This window comes from Sus scrofa, chromosome 13 (assembly GCF_000003025.6).
Source record: "Sus scrofa isolate TJ Tabasco breed Duroc chromosome 13, Sscrofa11.1, whole genome shotgun sequence".
NCBI classification, from domain to species: Eukaryota; Metazoa; Chordata; class Mammalia; order Artiodactyla; family Suidae; genus Sus; species Sus scrofa.
This window is the reverse complement of record NC_010455.5, coordinates 23,867,476-23,879,950: the sequence shown is the minus strand read 5'-3', so window position 1 is coordinate 23,879,950 and position 12,475 is coordinate 23,867,476. Positions and strand designations below refer to the sequence as shown.

The following is a 12,475-nucleotide window of genomic DNA, read 5'->3' as shown; positions in this document are numbered from 1 at the left end:
ACAGCCCTGGAACAGACCCAGCCAGTCCTGCCTGGGGCTGTCCCTTGGCACCTGTGTCTGCTTCCTAGATGGAAGGAAGCCAGGACTGCCAACCAGTGCCTTGAAGGGCACTCGTCTTTGGACCAAGAGGACACACTGAGACCTGGGACCCAGAGAAGCTGGGGGTGGAGGGAATCTAGGGAAAAACTTATTGAACTTACTCATTAATTGAGCTTATATATGCCGGGCACTGTTCCAGACGTGCTCTCTGTATCTGTCTGTGTGTGTGATAAATGTATATTCCTCACAGCAACCCTTTAAGATATGCCCTGTTATTATTCCCATTTTATAGATGAGGAAACTGAGCAACAGAAAGGGTAAGTGACTTGCCAGGGTCACACAGCTAATAAATGTCACAGGTAGGATTCAAACTCAGGCAATTGGCTCTTAATCATTCCTGCATCCTGCCTCTCCTGAAACTTCAGGTGAGTCTGCTGTCAGCTACTCACTCTGAGCTCTGCCACAGACTGCCAGTTCTCCTGGGAGACAGGCACAAACTTCTGACCAACCCCAACTTTAGCAGAGCCCCACTTGGAGGGGTGGACTGACAGAGGAAGATGCCTCAAGACTGGGGAGCAGTAAGCTCCAGAGGGTGGGATGTCATTGCTGAAAAACAACTTCCTTCCCCAGAGCACCCCTGCCCTTTGACGGAGATCAATTAATCAGCACAGCCATTCAACCTCAGTGCAATTATTTATTCCCAGCCCCATTCCCAAAATGATTTGAGGTGGCTTAAAAAACATAAATGCATATAGCGTTTCCACCAAAGATACTCATAAATGATGCCGGGTTTGCTACCTTAATAGCCGTGCCCATGACACCTTGCTGATGTGATACTGTTAGGTCATTATACACAGGAGGATCAGCTCATCCTGGTCTTCTTAGAATCTTCCCAGTTTTAAAACTGAAAGTCCTTTGTTCTGGGAAACCCCTTAGAGACAAGTAACAGGGACAGTTTTTTCCCCTCATTACACAGGATGCAGCCCACAGAGTCTACTGGCAAGAAGACTGAAAATTTAGCTCAGAGCTTCCTCAGAGCCAAGGCAAAGAGAGAAACACTATCCGTTATGAGATTTTCAGGGCCTATAGGAGTACTATCAAATAGAATTTTCCATAATGATGGAAAGGTTTTGCACGGTAAAACATAGTGGTTATCAGGCACATGTCTCTACAGATAACTTTAAATGTGGCTAGTGTGATGGAGGAATAGGATTTTTCATTTTATTTCATTTAACCTATCTAGTCAGATGTGGCTGGTAGCAACTGTCCTGGACAGCACAGTTGTATTAGATAAAACCAGGTGGTCAGGAAAAGCCTCTTTCTTAATATTGAGGCCTGAGAAATTTCTGCTCAGAAAAGAGTTGAGGTGAGTACAAAAGTGGCTTCCACCTGGGTGCTTTCCTTTTCTTACATAAGTAATAACAGCAGGCACCTCCACAGCACATGCACTGTGCTAATAAGCACTCTCATGAAACCTTCTCCATCCTAGAAGGCAGGCCCTAGGTCTCCTCTCTCCCAGCCTTCCCCAGGGAGAGCCAGGAGCCTGGGGGAGCAGACAGAGGGGCAGGAAAAGCAGGAAGAGGGAGGAGGCCAGGGAGCAGGGCTCCCAGATGCCCCTCTCTCCACCCCCAGGCCAATGTTGCCCTCCTGACATTGACTCAATGGAAAGAGTGAGCAGAGACCGGCAGCACTCCCTGGCACCAGAGGCAGGTGGGATGTCAGAAGGAAGCCCCTGTCCTGCCAGGTAGCAGAATGCACCTGCCTGGCCTTCAACATGGAGCCTGGGCCATATGCCTCCTTCACGTGTGCTCTTCGTGGTCCCCTGATGCCCCTCACCACACTGACCCCTTCTCGGCCTAAAGGTCAGGATCTCTCTGCCCACTAAGCCCCTTTGGCAGCAAAGGAGGGGCAGGCATGACACCCTCCCACTGCCCCCGTCACTTTGTCTGTGACTGGGAAGCTGATGACTCCAGGGTCAGAAATAACCCCAGAGTCAGCACTGTGTGCCACCCCTCCCCCCACCCCATTCCCAGAAAGCCTGGCCCCTGAGTCAGAGGCAAGAGCCTGAAAGTAAACAAGGACCCAGATAATCTGCTCTGAATGCCACAGAACCATTCTGTGGAATCCTCTGATAAATCGGGGACCTAGTGAAGAGCAGAAGCCCCGAAACACAGATGCCTTTCCCCCCAAACCAGCCACGCGCACTCAGGGCTGAATACACCTGCATCGTGGGGTGACGAGGGCTGGATAAGAGGGGGGATCTTTGGGAGTTCCCATCGTGACTCAGTGGTTAACGAATCAAACTAGGAATCATGAGTTTGCAGGTTCTATCCCTGGCCTTGCTCAGTGGGTTAAGGACCCGGCGTTGCCGTGAGCTGCGGTGTAGGTCGCAGACAAGGCTCAGATCTGGCATTGCTGTGGCTGTGGCTGTGGCTGGCAGCAACAGCTCGATTAGACCCCTAGCCTGGGAACCTCCATATGCCATGGGTACGGCCCTAAAAAGACAAAAAAAAAAAAAAAAAAAAAAGAGAGAGAGAGAGGGGGGATCTTTAGTTCAGCAGGAGAGTCGGGGAGGAGGAAGGCTGGGCCTTGCTCTGAGGTAGCAGGCCGGGAACTGAGCAGGAGGGGCCCAGGCCTGCCCTCTGGGGGCCTCCAGGCTCTTGGCAAGGTGAACACACAGCCCACGTGAGGAAGAGTCAGAGGCCAGTCTGGAGTAGGGAGGTGGGGGGCTCCCAGGGTTAGGGCAGGGCCACCCAGGTGTCAGATGCCCCTCCATAATCATTCCCTCAAAATAGTCCGGGATGTCCACACCGCCATGGTGGCTGAGTCATTGACCCCGATCCTCAGATGAGACCTAGATGAATGAAGCTCTCCCTGCTCACTCCCCTTCCCCTCCCTAGCAGAAGAAACATGTAACTGATTCCCGGGATGGACACGTAACTTCCACAAGCCCTAAAAATAACTGAACCACTTCATACTCTGAACTTAGCCTCCCCCACCCGCCCCCACCTTGGCCCACCCCCTAACCAGCCAGATAAAGGCAGCTGCTGGGGCTGGCAGAGGACAGAGACCCAGAGCCTGGGCAGCGAGAAGGCACCTGGCCGAGCCAGCAGAGCACAACCAGCCCCAAACAACAACAAGAGGAACCACAGACCCTTAGACCACACCTGCCGCAGACCCCACACCCCCATCAGCCAAACAGGACCCTCAGGTAAGTAACTGGCCCCTTGTCTCTCCTAGCAAGGCTGGCTCTCCAGGCTAGGACCCCTCTGGACCCTCTCAGGCTAGTATTATTAGGGGCCACACACCGAAAGGCGGGTGAGTAGACGGGTCTGAAAGAAAGGATACACGAGGAAGTTAAGGGAGAGTTACCATGAGCCCCACAGGGGCTCTCGGGGTGACTGCCAAGGGCCTGAAGCCGGCAGAGGGGTAGGTTCCAGCCAGTCTGGCCTAATCCACAAAGGCTTTCAGGAGGAGGCAGTCTGAAGTTACAATTTTTAAAATACAGGTATGGCGCTCCTCAGGCTTCAGGGCTTCTTTCCAGGGAAGCCCCAGTGAGGCCCAGTGTCTGGAAGAAAGTGGACAGAGGAGGCGGGGGAGGACATGGGGGCTGGAGAGTGGGAAGCAGGCCGGACTCGGCACTGCCAGGACCAGCCCTGTGCCCAGCTGTTGCTAGAGAAAGTCTTGGCATATCTGGCCCCAGGAATGCTTCCCCAGGGCCGGCCTGAGCCCAGCTCCCCACATATCATGGCCCAGGACCTGGGGTGGGATGCAGATCATCATGTTGCCCAGTGGGAAAACCCTTGGGGAAAACCCTGGGGGCGTGCAGGGGGCGGGGGGGGAGCAGATCTGAGTCTGCCCAGGTATAGAGAGGCATGGAGGGGGCTGGGCTGAAAAAAGCAGACCTAGGGGCAAAAGTGGGGGTCACCCTAGGAGGCTGGCCCAGCCCTAAGAAGCTGAGCTCAGGGCCACCACTTGGGGCTCAGACCCTGCCCTAAGTCTGGTTCCATTTCTGAGTTCTGCCCTCACCCAACCCCTGCCTCTGCTTTTGAAGCCCCAGGAAACTCAGGGCAGATGGATGGGGTAGGGAGGTCTTACTACCACTTGGCGGAGCCTCCTAGGTCAGCTCCTTCCCCTCTTGGGGCCTGTTTCCCCATCCGAACAATGAGGGGTGGGGTGGCAGGGCTCAGTGACCTCTGAGGGTCCTCAGGTCTGCCATCCTTGTAGTGTGATTCTGACGATGTATGCCCATAGCAGGGATTCTGGAGATTCCTGAGGGTGGGAGTGGGGTGAGGCTGATGGCCTGTACATGCCATCTGCTCAGACCACAATGGAGACAGGACAGGGAGGAAACGGGGACAGTCGAGGTTTCTCTTTGGCAGGGGATCCTCCTGAGAACGCAGACACTAAAGGAACTACCCAGAGTTTGTGGCGAGACTCGGGCTGCTGGCTTTAGGGTTCACCCTCCCTGGGGCGCTGATGCCTTTGGTGGGCACACTGGGGTGAGGGTGGGGCAGGGGCAGGGCTCAGTTCCCCCCTCCCTGGGGTAGCCATGAGGAGGAGGTCCTTCCCCCACTCCCAGAGCTCTTGGCTAGAGGAGGGTTCTGGCACCAGTGATCCTATAGGCCAGGGGCCTGATACCAGCTCAGAAGGCAGGGGACCCAGGGCAGGGAAGGAGATGAGGTGGGCTGAGGCTCCCAGAGTCCCACTGGCTGAGCCTGACCCCCCTCCCCCCACCCAGGTTGCCACACTGAGGCCAGGACCTTGGCTATATTTAGCAATGAGCCTGGAGCAGAGCAGTGGGTCAGGGGCAGCGAGAGGGGGGACGTGCTTCTCATTCTTTCCCCACTGGCCTCTGGGGACTGTTAGTACACCTGTCACAAGACAGATAAGACAGAGAGGACACAGACCAGAGGAGGGCTTGAGGGGCGGCAGGGGCAGTGGCGGAGGCAGTGCCTTGGTGGAAGCAGATGGGCTTCAAGAGAGAAAGAGGAGGAGCACAGGAGACTCGAGTTTGCACCCAACTGGGGACAAGGCCCCATGAGCGAGATGGGGGGCTATCTCTGCAGAAAAGCCCTTGGTCCCACTGCCTCCCCTCCCTGGGCTGTCACCCTCACACTCTCTTAGGGTGCCTGCTGGAGAAGAGAGGGACACCACAGATACTAAGAAATCTTCATACTACCTACCTATAGGGTCTAGGAACCCCGAGCTAGCACTGTCTGCCCCTCATTTGCCAAGATCCAACTCTGGGCCTGAGTTTCTTTGCCTTTAATTAAAAGTGGTTGCGGAGTTCCCGTCGTGGCGCAGTGGTTAACGAATCCGACTAGGAACCATGAGGTTGCGGGTTCGGTCCCTGCTCTTGCTCAGTGGGTTAACGATCCGGCATTGCCGTGAGCTGTGGTGTAGGTTGCAGACACGGCTCGGATCCCGTGTTGCTGTGGCTCTGGTGTAGGCCGGCGGCTACAGCTCCGATTGGACCCCTAGCCTGGGAATTTCCATATCCCGCGGGAGCGGCCCAAGAAATAGCAAAAAAAAAAAAAAAAAAAAAGTGGTTGGGCCAGAAGATCCTTGAGGTCCCTCTAACTCAGACCATCTGAGTCTTGGCACAGAAAACCCCTACTTAGAAGTCAGAATCGGGCTTTGCCTGACCACAAGAAACCCTCACTCAGCCTTGACTGCTTCCACTGTAGCAGGGCTGCTGGCCTCTGCTCTGCCTCCCTGGGCCTGGGGAAGTTTGAAGGGTTACATCAAGAGCTAAGGGCTGGGCAAGCCATCCCCCCAACTGGTGAAAGTGATAAGCACACCCTCTGGTGCTATGAAAGGAATTTCCTCTCCATGGGAAAATGTCACCACTTTAGGGACTTGCCTCTCCCTGGCTGGGACCCCTTAAATCAGAATTGCCCCCTGGCCACACTCACCTGGGAGTCTGCCAGGGAAAAACTGATTTTGGCAGAGGCAGGAGAGGATGGGGCATGTCCATTTCCCCCTCATGGAGGTTTGGGTATCCCTTGTGGGGCTGGAGGACAGAGCCTCAAACCCAGCAACGCCCTACTTGTTCCCTAGCAACCCAGGTGATTCTGGGGAAGCAGGGACCCACCATGATGGATGGTTCCATGTGCCTCAAGTTCAACAGCTTGTCACCACGCAGGTGGCAGGCAGAAAGCCAGGTGAGGTCTGAAAAGGGAAGAGAGTACCTAAGCACATGCCACCCCAGGGCTACCCTTTCCGGGGCCCTGCTCGCTGCCATTTCTCTCAGCAACCGGCCTGCATCCCAAGTAAATCCCCCGCCCCATCCTTATCTCTGTGCCCTCTCTGCAGAAGGATGGCTGACACCCAGACGCAGGTGGCCCCAAAACCAACCATCCCAGTGGCAACTGCAGAGGACCTGCCCTTCCCTCCCCCACCTGCCCCTGAGGATCTGCCGCTGCCACCACCCAAGGAGTCCTTCTCCAAGTTCCACCAGCAGCGACAAGCCAGTGAGCTCCGCCGCCTCTACAAGCACATCCACCCCGAGCTCCGCAAGAATCTGGCTGAGGCCGTGGCTGAAGACCTGGCTGAGGTCCTGGGTTCCGAGGAGCCCACCGAAGGTGATGTCCAGTGCATGCGCTGGATCTTTGAGAACTGGCGGCTGGATGCCATTGGGGACCATGACAGGCCACCTGCCAAGGAGCCGGTGCCTGGTGGCAACGTTCAGGCCACCTCCCGAAAATTTGAAGAAGGATCCTTTGCCAACAGCATAGACCAGGAGCCAGCTAGACCTCAGCCATCCCGAGGGGATGTCCGTGCAGCCCGCTGGCTGTTTGAGACAAAGCCGCTGGATGAGCTGACAGGCCAGACGGAGGCACCGGAGGCTCCAGTGAAGGAGCCTGAAGCCAGTGGCGATGTCCAGGGTACTAGGATGCTCTTTGAGACACGGCCACTGGACCGCCTAGGCTCTCGTCCCTCCATCCAGGAACAGAGCCCCTTGGAGCTACGCTCAGAGATCCAGGAGCTGAAGGGTGATGTGAAGAAGACGGTGAAGCTGTTCCAAACAGAGCCACTGTGTGCCATCCAGGACGCAGAGGGCGCCATCCATGAGGTCAAGGCCGCCTGCCGGGAGGAGATCCAGAGCAATGCAGTGAGGACTGCCCGTTGGCTCTTCGAGACCCAACCTCTGGACGCCATCAACCGGGACCCCAGCCAGGTGCGGGTGATTCGGGGGATCTCCCTGGAGGAGGCAGCCCGGCCTGATGTTAGCGCAACTCGCTGGATCTTTGAGACACAGCCCCTGGATGCCATCCGGGAGATCTTGGTGGACGAGAAGGACTTCCAGCCATCCCCAGATCTTATCCCTCCTGGCCCAGATGTTCAGCAGCAGCGGCACCTGTTTGAGACCCGACCACTAGACACTCTCAAGGGGGAAGAGGAGGCTGAAGCAGAGGTCCCACCCAAAGAGGAAGTGGTCCCTGGTGATGTCCGCTCCACCCTGTGGCTATTTGAGACAAAGCCCCTGGACACACCTAGAGACAAGGTCCAAGTGGGCCACCTGCAGCGAGTGGGTCCCCAGGAGAGTAAGGGGTTCACACGTGAGCATCTATCCAGCGATGGCTCCTCAGCGCTGCCCCTCTCTCAGTGTGCGCCCCAGGGGGATGTGGTGAAGGGGGATGTAAAGACCTTCAAGAATCTTTTCGAGACCCTTCCCCTGGATAGCATCAGGCAGGGTGAAGCTTTGGCCCATGGGAATGTAAGCAGAGCAGAAGGAACTGATTCTGCTGAGCAGTCCCAAGACATAGGGTCCCCAGTGTACGCCCTGCAGGATGGCAAAGGCCACCTTCATGCCCTGACATCCGTCAGCAGAGAGCAGGTCGTGGGAGGTGATGTGCAGGGCTACAGGTGGATGTTTGAGACACAGCCCCTAGACCAACTAGGTCGAAACCCCAGTACCGTCGACGTGGTGCGGGGCATCACCCGGGAGGAAGTGGTGGCTGGAGATGTGGGCACTGCCCGGTGGCTCTTTGAGACTCAGCCCCTGGAGGTAATCCACCAACGGGAGCAGCAGGAACGACAGGAAGAGGAAGGAATGCCTCCGGGAGACCCTCAGCCTGAGGCACCCCTCAAGGGTGATGTGCAGACCATCCGCTGGTTGTTCGAGACGTGCCCAATGAGTGAGTTGGCCGAGAAGCAGGGGTCAGAGGTCACAGATCCCACAACTAAGGACAAGGCACGGTCCTGCACCTGGATGTTCATGTCCCAACCCCCAGCCAAGCCAGAAGTTTCCCAGGAGCAGCACCTTCAGGTTAGCCAGGTCCAGGCTGGGGAAAGACAGACAGACAGACACGTCTTCGAGACCGAGCCTCTGCAGGGCTCAGGCCGTCCCAGTGGAAGAGGGCTGATACGATACTGCAGCAGAGTGGACATCCCTTCAGGGCAGGTGTCTCGCCAGAAGGAGGTTTTCCAGGCCCTGGAGGCAGGCAAGAAGGAAGACCAGGAGTCCAGGGTCATCCCTGAGCCCATTCCAGTGGGCTCTGTGCACAAGTTCACTTGGCTCTTTGAGAACTGCCCCATGGGCTCCCTGGCAGCTGAGAGTATCCAAGGGGGTAACTTCCAAGAGGAGCAACCTGTGGGCTCCTCGGCCGACAGAGCTCTAGAGAGACAGGAGACTGCAGCCGAGGGGACCCTGCGGACTCTGCATGCCACACCTGGCATCCTGCACCATGGAGGCATCCTCATGGAAGCCCGAGGGCCAGGGGAGCTCTGCCTGGCCAAGTACGTGCTCCCAGGCCCGGGGCAGGGCAGTCCCCAGGTTCGGAAGGAGGAGCTGGTGTTTGGCGAGCTTCCCAGGATCATTCGCCAAGTGCTGCGCCGGCCAGACATAGACCAGCAGGGGCTGCTGGTGCAGGAGGACCCAATGGGCCAGCTTCAACTCAAGCCGCTGAAACTGCCAGCACCAGGCAGCAATGGGAACCTTGAAGACATGGACCTGAGTTCCAGCAGTTGCTGGCTTGTGGCCTTGGGACCTCGGTGGCGAGGACTGGGCTAGTGATGCAAGAGACAGAGCAGGGCCTGGTGGCACTGACTGCCTACTCTCTGCAGCCCCGGCTAACCAGCAGGGCCCCGGAGAGGAGCAGTGTGCAGCTGCTGGCCAGCTGCATAGACAAAGGAGACCTGAGCAGCCTGCATAGCCTGCGGTGGGAGCCCCCGGCTGACTCAAGTCCAGAGCCAGTCAGTGAAGGGGCCCAGAGGCTGCCCCCAACAGAGAGCATCATTCATGTCCCCCCACTGGACCCCGGCATGAGGACGGAGAATCTGAGGAGACCGGGAGCCACCCCCTGCCCCCCACAGGCCACTGGAAAGGCAGTCCCTCTGGCTGGGGCAGAAAAGCAGGAAAGCAGGTGCACGGGACAGAAAGGGATGGCAGCTTTGGGAAAGTCAGAAGGAGCCACCACTGTGCCCCCAGGGCCTGGGGCCTCAGACCTCCAGGCTGCTATGCAGAGTCTGCGGACGCAACAGCTGAAGCCCAGAGCCTGCACCAGCAAGTTCTGAGCAAGCACAAGCAGGGCCCTGCCCCTGGAGTTGCCTCTACACCCACTCAGAATGGTCTTCAGCAAGCCACTGGGACTGCCCAGAGTACACCAAGCTTATGGCGGGAGGTGACCCCAGGATCCCAGCAGCCCCTAGAAAGGTCAGTGGGGAACAGAAAGCACTACCTGGAGAGCTGCCTGGGGGGTGGGTGACTATTCAGGATGGCATCTACACTGCTCACCCTGTGAGGACCTTTGACCCACCTGGGGGTGTCCGGCCTTCTGAGAGAGGACCCCTGCCAAGGGGCAGGGAGACTGCCCCCACATCCCAGCCTCCCAGCCCATTCTTGGAAGGCCCAGTTCAGAGTCTCAGGCCTGAGCAAGAGGAGCCTGGGGGCTACACACAGAAGGCCTGGGAGCCTCCAGAGAAGGTGATGGCAGAACATGGCCCAGGGGGCCTCCGAGCTCCAGAGACCACCCTGAAGGCTGCCCCTTTAGCCCACCACACACTGGCCTCTGGGCCTGGGGCTGCAGATGCCAGCCTGCACTCCCATAATGCCTCTGTTCCTCCTCCTCCTCTTCTCCCAGCTGCTGTGACGAGACCTGACTTTCCAGCCCGAGCTGGCCATGATGAGGACTCCAGCCAGCAGGCCTCCAAGCCCCCACAGGACCCCCTTCTCTACTCCCACAGCAGCCCTGCTGGCCAGAGAAGCCCTGGGGAGTCACAGGCAAAGACCCTGAAACTGGAGCCCACTACATGCCCAAGGAAGAAGCCCCAGCTGCCCCCCAAACCTGCACACCTAAGCCAGATCCCTCTTCCTCACTGGCTGCCCAAGCCCTTAGCCCCGTCTCCCAGCACCTCTAAGGAGGAGGGGCAAGGAAAATGCAAACAAGGTGAGACTGGTACAGCTGACCATGATACCCAGCCAGCCAAGGCCCCCACCACTGCAGGCCAGGGCTGCATACCTCTGGCTAGATGCCCCACTGGACAGAGCCCACCCAGCCCCCCATATGGCCCCAGCACCACAGCCTTCAAGCCCACCAAGAGCCAAGCTATGAGCAGCAACAACCAGAGCCCTGAGTCCCCCAAGCTTTCAGCTCCCGGAAGTGACCCCACCTCACTGCAGCAAGGCCTCAGCTCCCCAGGAGAGAAGTACATGGATGGCTCCCAGCAAGCAGCCCCTAGAAGTCCTGAGATCCTGCAGGGAAGCCAGCAAGAGCTCCAGGGCCTCCTGAGTCAAGTGCAAGCCCTGGAGAAGGAGGCCAAAAGCACTGTGGATGTGCGGGCGCTTCGGAGACTCTTTGAGGCTGTGCCCCAGCTGAGAGGGGCCCCTCCAGCTCCCGCTGCCCTCCACAAGCCCGAGGCCTCTGTGGAGCAGGCCTTTGGGGAATTGACGAGGGTCAGCACGGAGGTGGCCCTGCTGAAGGAACAGACCCTGGCCAGGTTGCTGGACATTGAGAAGGCCGTGCACAAGGCCCTCAGCTCCATGTCTAGCCTCCAGCCTGGGACTAACACCAGGGGCCATCCCCAGGGACCCCCAAAGGACCATAGTACCCACAAGGTCAATGTCTCAGACAGCAGTAGAGCTAGGCCCAACTGCCCAAGCCAGGAGGTCGGGGGTCCAACTGAAGTTCGGAGCCAAACCGATGGTACATGCCCTACTGAGATCTGGAGTCAAGCCAAGGTCAGAAGTCCCACTGAGGCAAGAAGTCAAGCATCCCTGCCCACCTCTACCACCAGGAGGCTGGACACATTGAGAGAAGATTGGGGCCTCCCTCGAGTATTACCTCCCAGCAGACATTCACCCTCCTCCCCAACCTTCATCTCTATCGAGTCAGCCACAAGGAAACTTCCAGAGGCTCCCAGACCTCAGGGCAGCCCTGATGTCTCAGTGAAAAGCACACACCTCAGCCAGGATGTGGGCCAAGCTCAGCTCCACCAGAAAGATGTCCAGGACAAGGCCAGGAAGAGGGAGGCCACCGAGTGCTCTGGACAGCCCCAGCCTGCTCCTGCCTCAGCCAGCCCCCTGCCCACTGGGCGGCAGAAGAGCATTCTGGAGCTGCAGACTGGGCCAGGTGGCTCCCAGTGCTACAGAGCCACAAGAACTGTGAATGAGCAGCATGAGAGGGTGAACCAGTGTGGGAACACAGCACTCACATTCCCCACCATGGTCACGGAGCCCACAGAGCTAACCAAGGGCCCAGACCCCCACCTCGGGCTCCACACCTCCCCCTTGATGAGGCAGTTCCTGCGCAGCCCAGCCGAGCTCAGCGGGGGCCTGGCAGAAGCAGGGATGGCGCCTATGCCCTGCAGCCACTTCCAGCCAGCAGCTCAGTGAGCCCCTCAACCTCCCACCACCACCTCCCACCCATCCCCTGGGCTCCGGACGAGGTGGGTGCCTACCTTTTGCACACGTGAGGAAAGGACCAAGAAGAAAAGGCATCTGCTGAGATTGTGGGCAGTTTCTTTTTCATCGGTTCTGTCCATCATCTGCATTCTTGCAAAAGAGGGAAAAGAAAACTGCAAAGATGCTCCCTGAGTTGCCCAAGCACAGGAACAGGACGGGGGCTTATGGCTACCAGTGGAGGCTATGATATGTACAGACAGGCGTGCCAACACCAGTGAGTCTGCAAGCCACTACGGGAGACAGTCCTTGAGTCACCCTCCACTTTCAGCCTTTTTTTCTTTTACTATGAGTCTTCTCCTCCTTAATTCCTGGAGAGAAGAAGGACAGCTGGACAAGGGATTGGTCTCTGTTTCACATTGATCCTAGGGCCCCTTCATCACCATCTTCACTGCTCCAAAGCTCACACAGAAAAGGCTGGCAATCAGCAATGTCCCTAGAACCCAAAGCTTCCCTCCACCCCCACTACCCCTCACTCTGCCCCTCAAAAGGGAAGGACACGGTCTGAATAAACCCAAGTTTTATTCCCTC

General features: G+C 57.5%; 1 protein-coding gene across 1 annotated transcript; it reads left to right on the top strand.

The window, feature by feature from the left end:
* Positions 3,101-12,475, top strand: XIRP1 (xin actin binding repeat containing 1). Its single transcript, NM_001143928.1, is given in 5 exon segments — positions 3,101-3,250; positions 6,358-8,997; positions 9,000-9,519; positions 9,522-9,646; positions 9,649-12,475. Coding segments are annotated over 4 exon segments (5,511 nt in total). The 5' UTR covers positions 3,101-3,250; positions 6,358-6,361; the 3' UTR covers positions 11,879-12,475.